Consider the following 19062-nt stretch of genomic DNA (forward strand, 5'->3'; position numbering starts at 1 on the left):
GAGAGAACAAATTGAAAATTTGAATCCACAAATATACAATTCTGAGTTTATACAAGATTTGTAACCGCATAAGCATGCAAAGATCCATGGAGGATCAGTTGATAAATTTTCCAATCAAACCTGATGGCTCAGCAAATCTGGAGCAGCACTGTCAGAAGGGCTTTCTGATGGAGGTTCAAGTCAGAAAACCAAGCCGAGACTGTCTGAAGTAAAGTCTATAATTTAAGAGTCAAATTTTCTACATAAAACTAGCGAGGGAGAAGTAACAAGTAACAAATAAATACATAAAAAAGTACAACAATCTCGTCTTGGAAATCACTCGACCATTTCTCCATTGTTTTCAACTTCTTCCATCTCTTCATCGTCACTCTCATCCCCTCCTTCGAGCAGCCACTGTTCAAGTTCATCCATTTCTTCATTATCATGCATGTACAAACCATCCCAGTGGTCAGTCCCTAGCTCCTCACCATGGCATGCCACATGCAAGAAGGGTCTACTTCTAGCTAAAGCGTCTACCATGTCTCTGTTCACGCTTCCTGTCACTCCCAACCATCTCAGTCTGGGAAAGTAAGGGTTCTTTAACCACCGGAAAGAAAGAGATGTAATGCCACCACAGTTATAAAGATCCAACACCCGCAAACTACTGCCATGTGATCTATGATCGTCAACCTGCATTGAGGCTAATGCCATGATTGAAGTGTCACCTATGAGTGGACATTGTCGCATCCTGAGTTCAAGAATTGGAACACGACTTTTAGCCAGCGAGAATATTCCATTATCAGATAGGTTAGGAAGATTAGATAGGTCCAATTCTTGCAACTCCTGTTTGGAAGAGGGATCAAATAGAGCAGAGATGCATTTATCCGTAAGCCTTTTGCACCCTCTAATGGACAATGAAACTAGTGAGCCTATCACTCCCTCTCTCAAGTATGACAAACCCGCATCTGTAATATCAGATCCATCCAATAGTAAAATCTTCAATTTATGAAGAGTGCTGATGGCTTGGAGGGCTTCATCCCCAAGGTTTCTGCAGTCTCTCAAGTCAAGAACCCTAAGATCCAAGTTGGATGCCAAACTTATGACTGCCTGGTTTCTCAAAAGATTACACCATCTCAAGCTGACATGTGTCAAAGAAAGGGATGTTGCTGAAATATCAAGAAAAACCAGATTAGTCAATAGCATTCCATGAGACACCCTAAGCTTGTATAAGGTCGAGCACGAGTGCAGGATTGTTTTGAAACCAGAATCTGTTACTCGACAAAAGCCACCGAGACATATACTTTCCATACCAGAGCATCTGTCGGCCATTAGGAGGATTCCTAGATCGTTAACTCGTTTGAAGTATGTAATTAGGAACTCCTGGCTACGAACCAAGGAGAGGTGTTTCAACTTCCCACGTTGATTAATCTGTTGAAAACCGGAGTTTGTGAGGTCAAATGTGACTCTTGGTTCAATGATGGGTGCATCTCGAAGATCCAGATGAGTTAAGTTGATGAGACATTTAGATACTGTCTCAACCATAGTGTCAGTAATATAATCCACTGAGAGGCACAATCTCTGAAGACTCGGCAATATGGATGGCTGGAGATGATTTGGGGGCTGATGGGGTCCCACATTAGGGCTGAGCAGTTCAGTCACCATAACTGAAGAAACATAGCCAATCTCAAGACTTGTGAGATTCTCTGAAGCCAAAGACCAGGCTCGAGCAAAATTATAACGAGGAAATAGTGAAATATCGAACATCAGGCTTAGTGTCTACAAAAAAGAAATTGGAAAAATGAACAACTAGTAGATGGAAAAAATGCTCCAGAAATGAATCAAATAATATATATATAAATAGTAAAAAATTTAAAACATCTATGAATCATCTATAATTAAGATGAAAATCATGTCAATTCAAAGGAGAAATAATCAATCAACTTAACCATTTAGAGTGCGAATAGGGGTGCAAATTGAACAGGTCTTCCTAAGCTCCAGCTGGAAACAGACAGAGCTGTACCTAGTTCACACTGGGCTGAGAAGCAGGCCTTACTGAGCCTCAGTTCAGGAACAGCCTGCCCCTACAGGTCTTGTATTGATATTACATTGCAGGCAAATTTTGGTTCTCAATGTCAAGATCTAAGGTCCAACTTCCCCCCCCCCCCGGATAAATAAATGAGAAAATATAATAAAAGGAAGTTATACACCAAGGTACACAGGATGTAAACTATGGGTACCAAAAGATGCTGCCTTAAAGAGAGAGAACACAAAAAAGAACTACTCCTTCCCTCAGCTAGGTCCAACTGCTAAGTAGTGTCTTCCATTAAACCGTTTGTGTCCCATTTTGTGCACAACATGCGCACCTAGGATGAGTGCTGGATGAGCACAAATGACAAAATAAGCCCAGCTGCAGATGGAACAATGAACATGCCTGATGGATTGGTGGCCTATGGGTCAATTTATGCAGAGGCAGATGTTATTCTTTGTCCACATGGCCATTGCAGCATTGTGCTCCAAATTACCTCCCATGCCAAGGCATGGTAGCACTTTTATGGATGCCCACTCTTCTAGTAGATGTTTAAGCTCCTTGAATGGCCGCAACACATGCATAGGAGGTGTAGTGAGGTAGGTAGAGATTGACTGCATGCCACAACCATTTCAGTTAAATTGAAAGGAAGGGACAATTCATCATTGTCCTCAGAAACATCATCTGAATGCAATGACATGCTGATGGAGCAGTTGATCAACACCCTAGTTGAATCCCTTACAGGCTTACTCTCCTAAACTCACTAGACCTATCTACACTTGTGCCTCTTGTAGGGGTCATAATTGATTTTGAGCCTGTACGATTCCTTTCATAGAGTGGCTTAGTGAGAGCAAAACCCATCTTTGGTTCTAGGTCTACCCAGCTAGCTAGGCACCCTCCATAAGCTTAGCCTAGGGCAAAGCTTAAACTTTTTCATTGATTAGGATTGTGATCCATCTAGTTGGCACTGTCTAAGTCCTTATATAAAGACCCAACGGGTGAATATGGTAAGGGGTTAAAACATTTTCAAGTCTCAAGCCCAAGTTAAGATACACTCTTAAGTTTGCTTCCACCTTCTCTAACCCCCTCCCACCTTGTTACCTATTTTGTTTGCTCCTCAAGCTTGAACATCTTACATCCACATTGCTAAATCTCCTCCAACAAGAACTACAACCAAACATGTACAAAATGAATAACTTAGTAAAGATAATCCATTATGCCCAATCTCCAATACTTTCATTCATAAAAAACTTGATAATTGCTAACTTCATAAAAAGGCCTTGAGCTCAAATCAAGCTCAAGCTTAAGAATGATAATTCATGTTGGTAGATTGTGTTCTTGTTGTGTCAAAACTTAGACACTCGACTAAATAAGTCAATCCAAACATGACATGAATAACAAACGAGTTAAGAACACAAATCCAAACATGAATTAATTATCAAACAGGTAAACCCACTTAATAATTAGGTCCTATTTAATAATTAGATCAAGTTAGGTCTTGTTTAAATCAATATGATTAATCTTCCAACCCAACATATTTATGACTCAATTAACTTATTTATTCATAATCAACTTTTAAATAAGCCAAATTTGAGTTAAGTAGGTTATAGTTATAATCAAGCCAATAAACACAATTATTAAACATTTCAATTTAGGTTAAATTTGTGTTATGCAAGTTGACAAAAAAAAAACCTATTTATCAAATAGGCGATGTAGGTTGACATGAATTTGACCCAAACAAGATTATACTTAACCTAAATTTGCAAAAAAAGTGTCGGATTTGAGTCGTGTTGATGAATAGTATCAAACTTTGCACCTTGCTTGAGCTAAGCAAGAACTACAGAAGACCTTCAGTATACCTCTGCCCAAACAATATATACATGCCAATAGTTTTCTTGTCAAAGGAGTTGAGTTTTTGATGGAGGTTGTGTTAATGCCAAGTTATAAACAAATTAAAAAGGTTAGAAATGTGTCTTTAATATATAAAATTACTGCAGCATGATTTAGGAGAACTGAGAATTAGTTTTCATGATTATTGTGTTTTACAAACTATGTCTTGCACTTATCTTATGTCAATATTCACACTTTTTCTAGTCGCGCATTATCATCTTAGTTCAATTCATGTCTGTTGTCTTGCGGATTTTTTCAAGAAAGGAAAATTTTATCAGAAAAAGGTAAAATGTTTAGTTTCCTGCATATCGCATAGTTTGCATGTGTTATTGTGCTTCCTTATGGCACCATTTGATAAAATTGGGATGTTAAATATCTAACACTACCTTGAAGTTGCCCATGACAAAAATAAATGAAACATCCCATCACCATCAAAACTTTCTTCCATCAAATATCCATTCAAACTGCTAAGAAAATAATTCAGGATGGGAGAGAATTGTCTTAACAAAAGAATGAAGATTGTCCCTGTTTTTCATTTTTTGAAAAGGGAATAGAATCATACTATTGTTAGATACTCAAACAAAGGGTATCATTAGGTTTAGGAAAACTTGTTCAAAGGACTGGAATACTAATTATACTAAATTCTACATATATTAGTGTAGCCAATACTTTAAAATAAAATTAAGAACTAAACAACAAAAGACAACACTATCTCATGACAGGCAAAGCAAGGCTCACTAATCATGCTAGTGCCATCATCACTGATAAATTAATATGTTAATCACCCACTCTAGGCCTCACTGGGGCAGAATGATACCTAAGCAACCAATTGAGCGAATTGATAGCATTAACAAAGGTTAACAACTTCATTGTAAAACATAATAAACATCCAATTGAGCACATACTCAAACTAACTTGCATATCCATAGAATGCAACCACAACAGGTGTTACAGTTGTGCCAAAGTGTTCTTGTCTATCCCAATGCGTGGGTGTCTCCAAAACCAAGTAAAAAATAAAAAAATAAAAATGATTAGATAGCAATTAAGCAGCTCTAACAATTAATTTGAAGAATTAGCATTGGCACAATATGGTCAATGTAAAAGAGGAAAGCAACCTGAATATGTTGTAATCTCTCCAAAATATTAATTATAAGGCTTGATTTATGGTGATGCAACAATGAGGACAAAATGCAGTAGTCATCAAACTCATTCCTTCACTACTAAATATTAAGTAAAAAATTTTACTAATGTAAATATCATTCCTTTATCATAATTCTCATTCAAGCATTATTAGACACCATTCTATCTTTTAAGTAAAAAATTTTACTTATGTAAATATCATTCCTTTATCATAATTCTCATTCAAGCATTATTAGATGCCATTCTATCTTTTAAGTAAATAACCAACAATCAAGGAGAGGTTTCTTATCATGACCTTTAACATAGAGCGAATAATGGTTGAGAAGTAGTTCATAATGAAATATACTTGGAGAAAAGTAACAAGATATACCCCACAAAAGGTAATGTCAAGCCTCCCAACACTCTTGGGGCTTACTTGACAACATTTGTTTTAAGAAATGCTCAATTCAAATATGGGGAGTTCATCGTAATCAACATATCCTAGCACTCTTAAGAATTCCCAAATGAATGACCTATAAAAGATGACCCCAAAATTGATTAACTTAAATCCATCAGAGAACATTGCCTAACATGATCATGTTTATTTATTCTTGATGCTAGGGTACCAATCTTGAAATTGAACCTTACTTTTAACTCAGTGCAACCACAGAGTAACTCCTCAAGGTTAGAAATATGGACTGCTCGTCCTCTTTTCTCAGCCACACAACCCAAGTAGAGAGACCTGGAGAGAAGTAAGTGGACAATGCTAATAACTTGTTGCTTGAAATAGGTAAGAACTAAAGATTAAACTATTGCTAATTTAGACCAAACTATTACTAGTTTAGAACTAATAAACAGATTTATACTGATGAAAACATCAATCCACACTAGATTCTTAAGCACCAAAACAAGAGAAGAAAAGGCAAACCTTAAATCCTTGCATTGACCTCCAATCAGAGAAAGCAGCCTCCCACTAAAATCAGCACAATTGAGGAGAGAAATCTCATGCAAAGATGGCCGAACCAGATGTTCAATTGATGAATCATCAAGTTTACTGCAATCAACTTTCAAACTCCTAAGATAAGGATTTGGTGGCAGCAAAGGCCTCAGCAAGTTGATTGAGAGTGCAACATCCTGAATTGAAAATACCCAAAAAAAAATTTTAAAAAAATGAACACATCGAATCTAAGAACAGTTAGCTGCCAAGAAACTCAACTGAATGGGGAAAAAAGAGAAAGAATATAAATTTTAGAATTTCGAATTTGAGAATCTTAAAATCTTCAACATTCGAAGAACCGCTAAAGAATTAAAACAAAAACATCAAACTCATGCTCACTTTGGTTGAGGCAAAACTGAAGGCAAACAAAAACAATCAAAATTAACGATCATGAAAATCGGGATATTAAAATTCGATTCCGATATGGAATTCGAACTCAATAGAATTCGAAATTCATGCTGCCGCGCTAGAGATTTTATACATTTCGGATCTACAAATCTAAACAAGGATCCTATTCCAAACCCTCCTTTCGAGGCAGACGATAAAACAAAGAAAAATCAACCTAAATTTAAACAACCAGTGGCTTCTCTAAGTTGAATTTTCAATTTTTTTTTTATCGACAAAAACAACAAGGACAAATTAATAAACAGAATAAAACTCAAACTTCTGCTTTCGTTTCGTGTTTTTTGCTTCTAGTTTTTTTTCCCCCTCGAAATCCAAACAAAGAACCAGGGTTTGAAAGAGATTTGACTCACGAGGAGATGGAAATTGGGGAGGAAGTGGAAGATTTGAGAAGCGCATGAGCGGATGGTAGTGCACGTGGACGCTAGGGAGCGAATCGAGGAGACGTCGAGCTTCGTCATGATCGTTGCCAGCAGTGCCGCCGGCAACTGCTCCAGAGCCCCTCCGGCGGCTTCGCTATTCGCCATTCTCTCTCTCCCGATCTCTCGATCTCAATCCCGATCGATGTTTCAGGCGGATATGTGTTCCGCTGTGGAAGGGGCCAGGGTCAGTTTTGTAGGTCCACGTGAAACCGTGCACGCCAGCATAAAGGGTAATTGGACTTAGGGTACGTTTGCCAAAGCCAAATTAAAGGGGAAATGGATTTTAGCACGGGAAATTGCCTTTATTATTAAAATTAATTTATTAAATACATAACCTTCGTTTTGTTTACGGATAAAAGTATATTTGTGATCTCAATTTTACATCTCAAGAATAACATTTTTAAATCTGATAAAAGACTCTTATTAAAGTTCATAAATCTTGTCCTAACACACTTCCCCAACTTATTCAATAGTTGTAATTTTTTCATGGTAATATCTATTACCACAAAAGTGTGACAAAAAAAAAAAAAAAAAATCTTATCCGAATGGAATGGCGAACCAATTGGATACACATCAGACAGAAGTATCGATGGTAAAGCCTCTTTCCGCGGCGAAGTCCACAAAGCTGTAAAGCGGAACGACGCTGTCGCCATACTTGTCGAATCCACTCAACTCTCTCTTCGCCTTGGCTCGAAGCTCCTCCGCCACTTCCATGGCCTTCTCCATACCGTACACGTCCACATAGCTCTTCCCTTTCTTTTTCTTCTCTTCGTCTTCCTCACTCTTCGTCTTCGCTTTCAGCACATCGTCCACCACCTGGTACAACATCCCGACAGCTCGGCCGTATCTCCTAAGGCGTAGGATGTCATCGTCGGCGGCGCCGCCCAGGAACCCGCCACAAACAGCGGAGCACTCAGCCATCTCGCCGAACTTCTTGCGCTGGACGAAGTCGACGGAGTTGGGGGCGCCCTCGAGGTCGAGGAACTGGCCGGCGGCCATGCCGGTGGAGCCGACGGAGCGGGCGATTTCCGCGATGACGCGGATGAGCTGGCCCTCTGGGACGAGGTGGGAAGGGGTGTGGGAGACGATGTGGCGGAATCCGAGGGGGAAGAGGGCGTCGCCGGCGAGAATGGCCATGTCGACGCCGTAGACGGTGTGGCTCGAGGGCTGGCCCCGCCGGGAGGGGTCATCGTCCATGCAGGGAAGGTCGTCGTGAATCAGTGAAGCCGCGTGAACCTGTTAACAAAAATATCCAAACTTTAATACAGAATCTATAGTGCAGAAGGGAAATAAAATGACAAATAGAGCGGAAGAAAAGAAAATCATGGCTTTTTCCTATGATAATCCCTTGAATTATTTCACAAGAAGTAGTTTCATGGGTCAATTTGCCATTGCCTTTGACTGAGAATGAAACGCATTTTGAATTTACAAACCATTCTTCTTTCACGAGTAACTTGTTTCTAAAATTAGCCATTAATTCAAACTACCCATAAGTTTCTCAGACACCAAACATTCCTTTAAGCTGACTTCACAGACAACCAAGTTTGGTGGGGGGATCCTCTGTAGACAAAACAATTTGATTTATGACCTTTTTCTTTCATGAGTAATTTGTTTCTGAAATTATTCAAACTACCTGTAAGTTTCTCAGGCGCCCAAACATTCCCTTAAGCTGACTTCACAAACAACCAAACTTGGCGCCGAATCACATCCCTAATAATCATTTTGGTAACCAATTCCATGTTTCTTAAAATATAGTTTGTGACATTTTTGTTAAATTAACGTATCATACTCTATAAGCTCTCAGCTTCCTCAACCGTATACATAGAAAATTTCAAATTTCTACCAAAAATTCACTTAATCGTTGTCTCTTAAGCTATAGATTCTACCGTTTTTCTTAAATTAACATATCATCCTCTCTGAACTTTCAGCTTCCTCAACCATAACAAAAGAAAATTTCAAATTTCCACCAAAACTTCAATTAATTCCATCTTTCTGAAACTACAGGTTGTAACATTTTTCTTAAATTAACAAGCCATCCTACATGAACTTTCTGCTTCCACAATATTATCACAGAAAAAGAAAAGTAGAAAGCTGATTCGCAGGCAAAAACGTGAAACACAAGAATCAAAATCAAAACGAGAAAAGCGTGACAACTGACGTGAACGACTGAGATTAGGGTTTGTTTTGGCCGTACCATTTCTAGGGCACAGGCGGTCGGAAAGGCAGCAAGGCGGTCGCCGCCGAAAAGCTCACAGACGGCGACGCACATCACCGGGGGAGCTCGCTTCGCGCCTTTTGCTAGCACGGAGTAGCGCATGGCTTCGTAGATCTGTTGCGGATACTTCACCGGAATGGCTTCCTCGAGCTTGGTGTTGATCTCTGAAATCAGGGTGGTCCAGTAGGAACGGAGATCGAACTGCATTGATTTTGACGGTGAGACTGAAATTGAAGGAGAAGAGCATCGAATTGTACGTGGTAGGCTCAGAGAAGATCGGTTCGGAAGGCGGTGGTGGAGGCGGGCAGCGGAGGGCAGCGATAGAGCGGTTGTGAACGCCATGGCAGACCACCTCTCTCTCTCTCTCTCTCTCCTCTCTCTCTTTCTATCTATTCTCTGACCAATTGAGTGGGACTATGAGGACGCTTTGCTCTGCCTGTTTTTGTCTATGAATGGGATCCACGTGGCACAATTTTCCAGCATTCTGGCCCTTTTCACTAGTAGACTTGAAGAAAATTACGGCATGGTTTCAAAATGGAAATAGCATAAATTAAATTTAAATTAAGATAAAATTGAAGAAATTTAATTGGAATTTTACAACTTGTGTCAGGGATGGATGAATATCGGAAAAAAAAAAAATCAATTTTGCTAACAACACCTTTTCACGGGATTCCTTTGCAACTTTGATAGATTAATCGAGTTGACGAGTAACCTAAACCCAATTTGAATTAAGAAATAACCACCCCGAAATACTCTAGTCAAACTCAATCTAACTTTATATTTCTAAACTCAAGTTGAGATCGGGTTGCTTAAATTAAACTCGAGTTATTGAACGAGTTTGTTAAGTTGTATAATTCAAAATCTATTTATGATATTATTTTAATGTATTTATATATGAAAATTAAATAACAAATATAACACAATTTCAAGAAAATGAGAGAAGAAAAAACATAAATTTATATATTTTTTAAAAATAATAAAAAACTTATGATATAATTTTATTTTATTTCTTAAAAATATAAAAAGAAAATAAATATGATTATATATGATAAAATGTATTATAAATATTATAAAAATATTAAATCAAGTTTTAGTTAGGTGCAAGTTATCTAACCCTAGCCCAAGTCCCACCCAAATTGAACTTGGATCCAAAAAATCTAACTCAAATTATTTATATTATTTTAAATCAGTTTTCTTTCTAAATAAATGGGTAGATTTTTAATGTGCATTATTTATATAGATTTATCATTATTTGATTTTGATGATTAGTAGTAAATCAGATCTTGACATAAATTCAAAATTAAATTACTCATAAAAACAATAAAGAATTGTAAAGAAAAACTTACAAAATAATTTTGACAACCATTTTTAAAAAATAATTCTTAATTATTGTTTGGAAACTTAAGTATCAATAAAGGTATTTTATACTCATGTGGTGTTTGTTTTTTAATTAAATAAAATTTGATTTAATTTAATTTAAAATAAAATTTAATAGTATTGAGTATTAAGTTGTTTGTTGTTTTATTATTTATTTCTATTAAGTATTAATGGGATAAAAGTTGTGTTGAAATTGTTTTAAAAATTTAATTTTAGCATTAAGAAAAAATTCAAAAATTTTGTTTTTTTTTTTTCTATTAAGCATAAAAAATTTTAAACATAAAAATTAAAAACAAACCATTTAAAGTCTAAATGTAAATTGCATTTGATATTAAGTTAAAAAAACAAATAACATCTTAGTAAATTTTTTTAAGGCATTGAAAATTCATCAGAGCACTTTAAAAAAACAAATGAAATCACCTTAAATTTACTTTTAAAAAACTACATATTTTGATAATAAATTCTTAAAAATATGTTTTATACGAAAAGTGTTGATATATCTAACTATCTAATTTTGGGTGATTTAGTAAAATTTAATAATTATCATTTAATGATTTAAGTTGACTTTAAGTTAAATTATTTTTAGGCTATTAACCTAAAACTTATTATTTAATTTTTATTTTAAGTATTAAGGTTTTTTATTTATTTTATAAAATCAACTTAAAATTTCTTCATAATAATCAAATTGATATATTTATATTTATAAATTATAATTAGGACAAAGGAGGTTGAGTAATAAAGGTTTTGGAGCAACAAAAGAAATCTTGAAGGTAATTAGGGAAAATTGAGATAAAAATATAAAATGAAAATTTGGACTTGAGAATGAGTTAATTGTTTTTATTTATTACTTAAATTTATTTTTAATTTTAAGTTATACTGTTAATTATTTTACTAAACATATTTAACTCATTTAATGACTTAAATTAAATTATTAAGTCACTTTGAGTTATTAAGTTGGTGTAGTAAACACTAAACAAGTAATGTTTTTAGCTTTTTGTTTCTAATTTTAAAACACAAAAAATAATAATAATTTTTATACAAAATACAAAAATTCTTTAAAAACTCATCTTGAAAACATAATGATTTTTTAAAATTGATTAAAAAATATTGAGATATTGAATTAAAAAAATTTTTAAAGTAATTTTTAAGGACTTAAGAAAAGTACAAACCGTACTTTTATACAAAAAATTTTTAAATACCAAAAATTGAAAATACATTCAAATTAAGTCTTTAAAAACAATATTTTTATTTTTATTTTTAAATAAAACAATTGTTTTCAAAATCAATTTCCAAACATAAACTTAGGGGTTGGAGGCAGAAAACTAGCAAAATTAGCATGAGTAGAATTTTCACAATAAATTTATACTGAAAGTAAAAAAAAAAACACTAGAGATTAAATTTAACATTTTAAAACCATTTTAAAACCCTAGAAAAGCTTATAAATTTATAGAAATTAGAGGAAAATAAATCAATAAATTAAAATGATTTTTGAACCGTCAACAAAATTTGAAATTATAATTGGAAAGCTCACAATTACTAATAAAATTTTAAAATTCATAAATTGAGGTTTTTAATAAAAAAAATAAAGCATGAGACTTTAAAAGTTACATATTTTCGTGAGAAAATACAAAAGGCGCCAGTGTAGACGCCTCTTTCCCTCGAACCAGAGCTGATCAGAGTCGCCATTGAAGCTTCTTGGGAGCTCAAAAGCTTTCAAATGTGAGAGTTCTGGGACATCTCGAGTTGGCGTACGTGTTTGTAAATCTCTCCATCTCGGTTTTTATTTTTTATTTTGATTTTTTGGGAGGGAGAAATGTAGTGGAATGTGGCGTCTGGTTTTCTTGGAAATATTTATCAATCGGAATTACATTCTAGGAGTCACACAAGAAGGAGATATTAATTTTTTTTTTTTGGTTGAAAAATTTCCAGATTTTTTTTGGCTTCGGGGTTATTTTAAACCCTAAATTTGTTGTTTTGAAGTTGCTGTCTTCTACAACTCTCTTCCAAGGCGTTGCGTTTTGTTTTCTCCAATTCTTGTTAACAGCAAGAATGTTTTCGAAGTTTCTGTCTTTGGATTTATGTATTAATCTTCCTTTAATTGCAGCACATTTTGGATTCTAATACGATTTTGAAACATATGCTTCTGTAGGATAATGCAAATACCGCATTCACCCATCGATCATGGACTATACGAATGTTTTCACAACTGACGTAATTCACCCTAGTAGAGAAGCTTTGATCGAATGGGTCCGGGAGACCGGTAAGAGGAATGGAATGGTGATTATAATTCAAAGAGCTGATATAGGTGCTACAAATAGGAGCAGGCCTAGAATCACATTTGTTTGTGAAAGAAGTGGAGCTTATAGGCATACGGGGACGGATAAGGGGGAGGAAGGAAAAAAGAAAAGGAAGAGAAAGGCCACAGGAACCAAAAAATGTGGCTGCCCTTTCTCTTTGAGGGGTATCAAGTTGCCACTAGCCGATGAATGGATGTTGGTAGTTAAATGTGGAACTCATAACCATCCAGGAGGTCAGCATGTTGAGGGACACTCCTTTGCTGGCCGGTTAAGTATGGAAGAAATCGGTATATTGATTGACCTGTCAAAGAGTCAGATGAAGCCAAAGGAAATCTTGAATACCCTAAAGGAGAGAGATGGGCTTAATTGCACAACAATAAAGGGTATATACAATGCAAGACATAAGCATAAAGTAAACGAAAATGCTGGTGGGTCACTGATGCAACAACTCATGAACAAGTTAATGGAGTTTAAGTACATTGAGTGGCATAGGAATGATGAACATAATAACTGTGTTAGGGACTTGATGTTTGCACATCCTTCATCCCTTGAGTTGTTACGTGCCTTCCCAAGGGTCTTGATCATGGATTGTACATACAAAACCAACAAATACCTATTACCTTTGCTTGAGGTGGTTGGTGTTACCTCGACTGAGAAGACATTCTCTGTTGCTTTTGCCTATCTTGGGTCTGAAAGAGAGGAGGCCTACACTTGGGCATTGGAGAGATTGAAGAGTGTGATTGATGATGCCATGCTTCCACAAGTAGTTATGACTGATAGGGAACCATCCCTTATGAATGCCCTCCAAAAGGTGTTCCCAATGGCTTCAAATCTCCTATGCAGGTGGCACATTTCAACAAACATCCTCGCAAATTGCAAATTTTTTTTTGAGTCAAAGTCAAGGTTGGACGCTTTTATTTCCATGTGGAACCTAGTAGTGCTTGCTGAAACCGAAGATGAGTATGCAAATCGCCTTAACCAGTTGGAGTCACACTTTCATAGATATATACAGGCCATTAATTACTGCAAGGAACAATGGTTGTTGCCGTATAAGGAGAAGTTGTGGCAGTTTGGACAAACAAAGTCATGCACTTTGGTAACACCACAGTGAATAGGTATGCAACTAAACTCCATTATAAGAATCGATATTTTAGACTGGGAAACTGTTCACTAACAATTTTACATGTCACCTATTAGGGCAGAGTCAACACGTGCAAAACTAAAGAGGCAGCTAGGCTTGTCTCGGGGTGATATTGAGAGCTCATGGCCAAAAATCCATTCTCTGCTCGAGTTGCAACACACAGATATAAAAACATCATTTGAGATTAGTTTAACAAATGTGCAACACAACTTCAAAGATCCATTATATGGTGAGGTAAGGGGAAGTGTTTCGAAGGCTGCATTGTGCATATTGGTAGATGAAGCAAATAGATCTGAGAGTATTGGAGTGGATGCCTCTGCTTGTGGGTGTGTGTACAGTCGGACTCATGGGTTACCCTGTGCCCATGAGATATCTTCATATAAGATTAGAGGTCAACCCATCCCTTTGGCGTGCATAGACCCCCACTGGAGAAAACTCGATCTAGTATCAGTTAGTGGGAAAAAAGTGCAGGATGTGAGTTTTACCACTGCCATGGAACTCTTCTACAAACGATTTATGGATGCTGATGACATTGGCAAGCAGCAGTTGGTGATGAAGTTGATGGAGTTAGTTAATTCAACTTCCACCTCCCTTGTTGCACCAAAAGAAAATGTGAAGACCAAAGAGGGATGCACATCTTCATTTCCAGAGGGCTTGCAGCCGTACATCATGCATGTGAAGGATGTAGCTGCAGATGGTAATTGTGGCTTTCGAGTTATAGCATCTGCTATGGGCATGGGTGAGGAAGGGTGGCCTCAGGTGAGGAGAGACATGCTGTTTGAGTTACGCACATACTGGGCTGAGTATGCCCAGTTGTTTCGGGATCCAATACGGGTTGATGAGCTTATTCATGCACTTGAACACTTTCAGAGTCCTGCTGATTATGATAGATGGATGACTATGCCTGATATGGGGCACATTATAGCCTCCAGATACAATGTTGTCCTAGTTTATATTTCAATGCAGTTGTGCCTTACCTTCCTCCCACTCAGGTCAGCGCCAACACCACTACTATGCGTAGGGTTTTGTCAATAGGTTTCATCAATGATAATCACTTTGTGGAGGTAATGTTTATAATTTAGTTATGTTAACATATTGTTTACTGCTGTATGTAGTTAACTCATCCTGTTTGGATTATTATTATGTAGATTTTGATGACAACTGGGGCTCCCATGCCACCTGTTGCAAATAGTTGGTCCAAGAGCTGTTATCCATGTGCTGAAGGTTGGGCAACTCCATATGCTGCATACATTAACATGTTTCGTGGCCTTGTTTCTAATGATGTTGCCACACAAGATACTATGCATTTGGATAGTGATGGATGATTTTTTTTCCTTTTCAATCTAATCTCTGCGTAATTGTATGGACATCAAGGAATGAAAAGTTCACTAAGTAGTTATCTACTATATATTTATAATATAGATAGAGTCTATTACATAGTTTTTCAGTAATTCAAAATATCTATGGCTACAATAAATCATTCCTCCACATGCCTCCTTGTGTATCACTAAGATGTACTGTCTGGATGGTGGATAGCTGTGGATGACTCTCCAATGCTTGCCAAGTAGAGGATCTCTCTTCTCCTGGACACACCAGTATAGGTGATCAAAAGGCTGAAACCTCTTTAGATGGATGGATCTAGTCCCAATCTCCAATGCTTGTATCATAGCAGTCTGAGTCTGAATGTGGCTCATGGGGCTGCTGCTGCTGCATGGGGAGAGGTGTTGATGGTGAGGCCTACATGTAATCAGACACACATTCTGAATGACAATGGACTGGGCCACCATGCATCACAACTTGAGAGAAATGATCTCCCCCATGATCCCAAAGATACTCCATGGTTAGCCTATATGATATGTTTGTTTGGCACTTGCCTTATTGTTTAGGAAGAAATTTATTTTTAGAGAATTTACTCATATCCCATTGTTGAGTGAAATAAGGCTTTTCTTTCTGGAGAAGAAAGGTTTAGACGTGGAAGACTAAAACCCCATTCCACCGTGTCACAGTGGATCCAGGTACGCTTCTGACTTATTTTTCTTGATGATTTAATATGATCTTGATTTTGAAATTAAAATATAAAGAAAAATAAGTTGAAGTCCTCAGTCTAAATAGTTTTTTTTAGAGAATTTACTCGTATCCCATTGTTGAGTGAAATAAGGTTTTTCTTTCTGGAGAAGAAAGGTTTAGACGTGGAAGACTAAAACCCCATTCCACTGGGTCACAATGGATCCAGGTATGCTTCTGACTTATTTTTCTTGATGATTTAACATGATCTTGATTTTCAGTTATAACATATGATCTTGATTTTGGGTTATAACACAATCTTGTTGTTTTTGGGCTATTAATATGAGATCTGATGTTTGGATATTCCTACAAGTAGTTTGGCTAATCCCTACAGATATTTCCCATTGTTGACTATCTCGTCTGACAGGGGCTGGTTGTACATGTTTACCCTTACAGCAGACAATCCCCGGCAAGTATGCCTTCAAATGAGGGAGAAGGGCTTTGCTGCAAGCACTGTTGTCCAGAGATCAACTCAGGAGAGTCTCCATGTTATCAAGTTCTGGCAGGATTTTGGTATTGGAACAGAGCAAAGGAAATTGTGACAATAAGCAAACAGCTCCAGCAAGGGTCATGGAGTCTCTACTTCCACCATTTCCTCAATTGCCATTCTGGAGAAATGGCAACAGCATGAAAAAGTGAAAGCTTCAAAGGTGAGATTGTGTTCATTCTTTTGTTCAATTTTTCTGTTCTATTTCCATATTGTCCTTGGAGTCTTGGACACAGCATTGTTGTGATATGTTAGAAGCCCATATCTGATTCTTTGGTGCGGCTATGGGGCTTAGATGCAGTACTACTTTTATCCATAAAATGTTTAGCATTTCATTTTTCCTTTTTTTTTTTGGTCTCCTTAACTGGGTGGGTTTGATATACTCCTTATTGTGGCTTATCAGTGAATTTGCTTTTATTTTTTTGTTTTTTATTTTTAAATTTTTAGTGAAGGAAGGTACTCTTCTATTCACTCTTTTTTCATTAGATAGTCTATCATTCATCTGTGACTACTGACTGGGTATAAGCAAGAAACTGCTACCAGGCGAGAGACTATTTGAGTAAGGCGGTCCATGTTCTCAGTCCCTTATATCATATAAACCGACCTGTTAGAGCATCATCCAACAGCATGGAAGTGGGTTGTTGGCTTGTGGCAGTGGTTATGTTATCTCTTCTTTAGCTCTCATACTTGTGCCCTTCATGGGGTTCATTATTTGGCTGCTGTCATCCACCCTCATGCAGCAGTGAGGTTCATGCCTTCTGCCAAGTTGATATCCACTGGCATGGCATCAGGACTGGAGAGAAACTTGGCCGGATTGGTTGATGTGTAGTGGGCTATCCTGGAACTGCCATTTCTGGGGCTCGGGGGCCGAATGGGCGGGGATAACCAATCACCTGTCCGACAGAGGCTGGTTATATCTGTTTCACTCTCACAGCAAACAACCTCACAAATATGCCTCCAATTTAGAGAAAAGGGCTTCCACCTCCACAACTGTTGTCCAAAGATCAACTGAGGAGAGTGTTTTGATTCTCCAACGAAGTGGTTCCTGCTAGAGTGTTGGAGTCCCTGCTTTCCCCATTTTCTCAGTGACAATGCTGCAGAAATGGAAGCAGCAGCAGATATATAGCTTGAAAGCTTAGACCTGTGACATTGAGCTGAGATCCTCGTTTTCTCTTCAATTTTTCAGTTCTATTTCCGGAAAATCTATTTCAGATTTGGTGTATGCTACGGGATTACTATTTGGCTTGATTAAATCAATTTTATTTTTTCATAAATTATTTATTTATTTTTATCATATGGTTGAGATTGGATGACCAAAACATAAGAAAATGAATAATTAAAAAATCAATTTCCCTCCTTTAATTTAAAATTTTTTTTTAACAAAATATTTTGCTACGTATGTTGGAAGACATTGGAAATTAATCCTTTATGGTTTATATCACCGTAATTACGTATCATAAAAATAAATTATTAATTAGATTATTTATTAAATATTTGAAACTAGGAATTTGAGGGCTTTACCCTGGGTTAGAGGGAGCCCTTCCAGAAATTCTCGATGGCCTAGGCTTAACCCAGGCCAAGGAGGGGGTTTGGAAATAGTTTTCAACCAGCAATTGACGCGCCTCGGTTAGAACCTCACTAGCTGCGTCATTGCCCCAAGCGCAAAGATGCCTTAACAATGCCCTCTGGTGTCCCTTTTATAGTCAATGTTTCTAACTCAGTACTTCTCTCCATCCGATGTGGGACGCAACTCCACTCTTACGAGAAAGAAACACCATTCTAATACACCCCTCATTAATCTAAATCTTCTTCACATTAATTTATGACATGGAAAATGATTTGTACAATTGTATATTGGAAAAAAAATTGGTGGAGAATTTAAGAAAGTTAATCATTTTTTATTTTAATAAAAGAAGAAACCAATGATAAAGTTGTTAAGAAAAGATTAAACTATAATATTAATTATTTTAGGGTCGGTGTGAGCTTTTCATTTGCAATTTTAATGAATTAAAATATTCCTGAAATAGTAACTGAATTTCTTTGCATCTAATAAATCAAATGATAATTTTTTGCATTCCGCTAACGAAGATAATTACAAAAATTAAGGAAAAGTGAGTTTTTATTCCATAATTTTAAAAAATATAAAAAAAGACCGCAAACTTTTATAATTCAATTTTATTTTCGTTCATTTAAAAATATTTAAAATATATATGTATTTTTTTCTAAGTTAGATAATTATTTTTTAAAATACCATTTTATTTGATGATATTAAACAAACTTATCAAAAAATTAATTTATCATTTTAATTTGATAAAAATACCTTAAAAATAAATATATTACAATTTTTTTATTATATAATATGATATACAAATCATTGTGAAAAAATTCTTAAGAATCCTCAAATGATAAATAAAATCCATCTAATTCCTTAATTAATAGTGATTTTATATAATGTATTATATAAATTAACTCATCTTCTCATTTAAAAAAAAATGAAATTGAATTAAAATTTTGTTAATGATATCAATAATAAAATTTTTTTAAAATTTTAAAATTTAAAAATATAATTAAAACTAAAATACTTAAAAATTAAATACAATTAAAACCAAAAACTAAATTTTTTTTTAAAAAAAAATAGAATATTGA

At 36.0% G+C, this 19062-nt stretch overlaps 3 protein-coding genes and 1 non-coding gene across 16 annotated transcripts; 1 reads left to right on the forward strand and 3 right to left on the reverse strand.

Moving 5' to 3' along the window:
* LOC117911087 (F-box/LRR-repeat protein 10) lies at nucleotides 1-7130 on the reverse strand. Of its 3 annotated transcripts, XM_034825270.1 has the most exons (4): nucleotides 6767-7130; nucleotides 5943-6148; nucleotides 5663-5756; nucleotides 3-1755 (listed from the first exon to the last, which is right to left on the reverse strand). In XM_034825270.1, exons 1-4 carry the CDS (start codon nucleotides 6938-6940, stop codon nucleotides 316-318), a joined length of 1914 nt encoding a protein of 637 aa, XP_034681161.1. In that variant the 5' UTR covers nucleotides 6941-7130; the 3' UTR covers nucleotides 3-315. The 3 variants fall into 3 exon arrangements, with proteins under 3 accessions (XP_034681163.1, XP_034681162.1, XP_034681161.1); XM_034825272.1 differs by lacking the exons at nucleotides 5943-6148; nucleotides 6767-7130 and adding an exon at nucleotides 4801-4889 and having other exon boundaries at nucleotides 1-1755; nucleotides 5663-5719; XM_034825271.1 differs by lacking the exons at nucleotides 5663-5756; nucleotides 6767-7130 and having other exon boundaries at nucleotides 1-1755; nucleotides 5943-6046.
* A 102-nt stretch (nucleotides 7131-7232) lies between these two features.
* Nucleotides 7233-9448, reverse strand: LOC117911089 (heterodimeric geranylgeranyl pyrophosphate synthase small subunit, chloroplastic). The gene is made up of 2 exons (XM_034825273.1): nucleotides 9030-9448; nucleotides 7233-8071 (listed from the first exon to the last, which is right to left on the reverse strand). The coding sequence occupies exons 1-2, from the start codon at nucleotides 9390-9392 to the stop codon at nucleotides 7409-7411; spliced, it is 1026 nt and encodes a 341-aa protein (XP_034681164.1). The 5' UTR covers nucleotides 9393-9448; the 3' UTR covers nucleotides 7233-7408.
* A 2602-nt stretch (nucleotides 9449-12050) lies between these two features.
* LOC117911392 lies at nucleotides 12051-17697 on the forward strand. Of its 11 annotated transcripts, none has more exons than XR_004650873.1 (6): nucleotides 12051-12175; nucleotides 12577-13839; nucleotides 13922-14929; nucleotides 15014-15880; nucleotides 16024-16098; nucleotides 16326-17697. XR_004650873.1 is itself a non-coding variant. In XM_034825749.1 (4 exons), exons 2-3 carry the CDS (start codon nucleotides 13811-13813, stop codon nucleotides 14898-14900), a joined length of 1008 nt encoding a protein of 335 aa, XP_034681640.1. In that variant the 5' UTR covers nucleotides 12051-12175; nucleotides 12577-13810; the 3' UTR covers nucleotides 14901-14929; nucleotides 15014-17697. The 11 variants fall into 11 exon arrangements, 1 of the variants encoding a protein (XP_034681640.1); XR_004650874.1 differs by having other exon boundaries at nucleotides 16329-17697; XR_004650866.1 differs by having other exon boundaries at nucleotides 15014-16579; nucleotides 16864-17697.
* Nucleotides 17698-17929: 232 nt separating this feature from the next.
* On the reverse strand, nucleotides 17930-18085 carry LOC117911927. The gene has a single exon (XR_004650949.1). It is a non-coding gene; the product is annotated as a U4 spliceosomal RNA (small nuclear RNA).
* Nucleotides 18086-19062: the final 977 nt, after the last annotated feature.

This window comes from Vitis riparia, chromosome 3 (genome assembly GCF_004353265.1).
Source record: "Vitis riparia cultivar Riparia Gloire de Montpellier isolate 1030 chromosome 3, EGFV_Vit.rip_1.0, whole genome shotgun sequence".
In the NCBI taxonomy this organism is placed as follows: Eukaryota; Viridiplantae; Streptophyta; class Magnoliopsida; order Vitales; family Vitaceae; genus Vitis; species Vitis riparia.

Excerpts from the sequence above, each read along its gene's own strand:
- LOC117911392 (XM_034825749.1), top strand. The coding sequence starts at position 13,811 with ATGCACTTTGGTAACACCACAGTGAATAG. Across the intron at positions 13,840-13,921 it reads GGTAACACCACAGTGAATAG|GGCAGAGTCAACACGTGCAA; the intron begins GTATGCAACTAA and ends GTCACCTATTAG.
- LOC117911087 (XM_034825270.1), bottom strand. The coding sequence starts at position 6,940 with ATGGCGAATAGCGAAGCCGCCGGAGGGGCTCTGGAGCAGTTGCCGGCG. Across the intron at positions 5,757-5,942 it reads GGTCAATGCAAGGATTTAAG|GTCTCTCTACTTGGGTTGTG; the intron begins GTTTGCCTTTTC and ends ACTTCTCTCCAG. Across the intron at positions 1,756-5,662 it reads GTGGTTGCACTGAGTTAAAA|ACACTAAGCCTGATGTTCGA; the intron begins GTAAGGTTCAAT and ends TCTTTTTTGTAG.
- LOC117911089 (XM_034825273.1), bottom strand. The coding sequence starts at position 9,392 with ATGGCGTTCACAACCGCTCTATCGCTGCCCTCCGCTGCCCGCCTCCAC. Across the intron at positions 8,072-9,029 it reads CCGCCTGTGCCCTAGAAATG|GTTCACGCGGCTTCACTGAT; the intron begins GTACGGCCAAAA and ends TTTTGTTAACAG.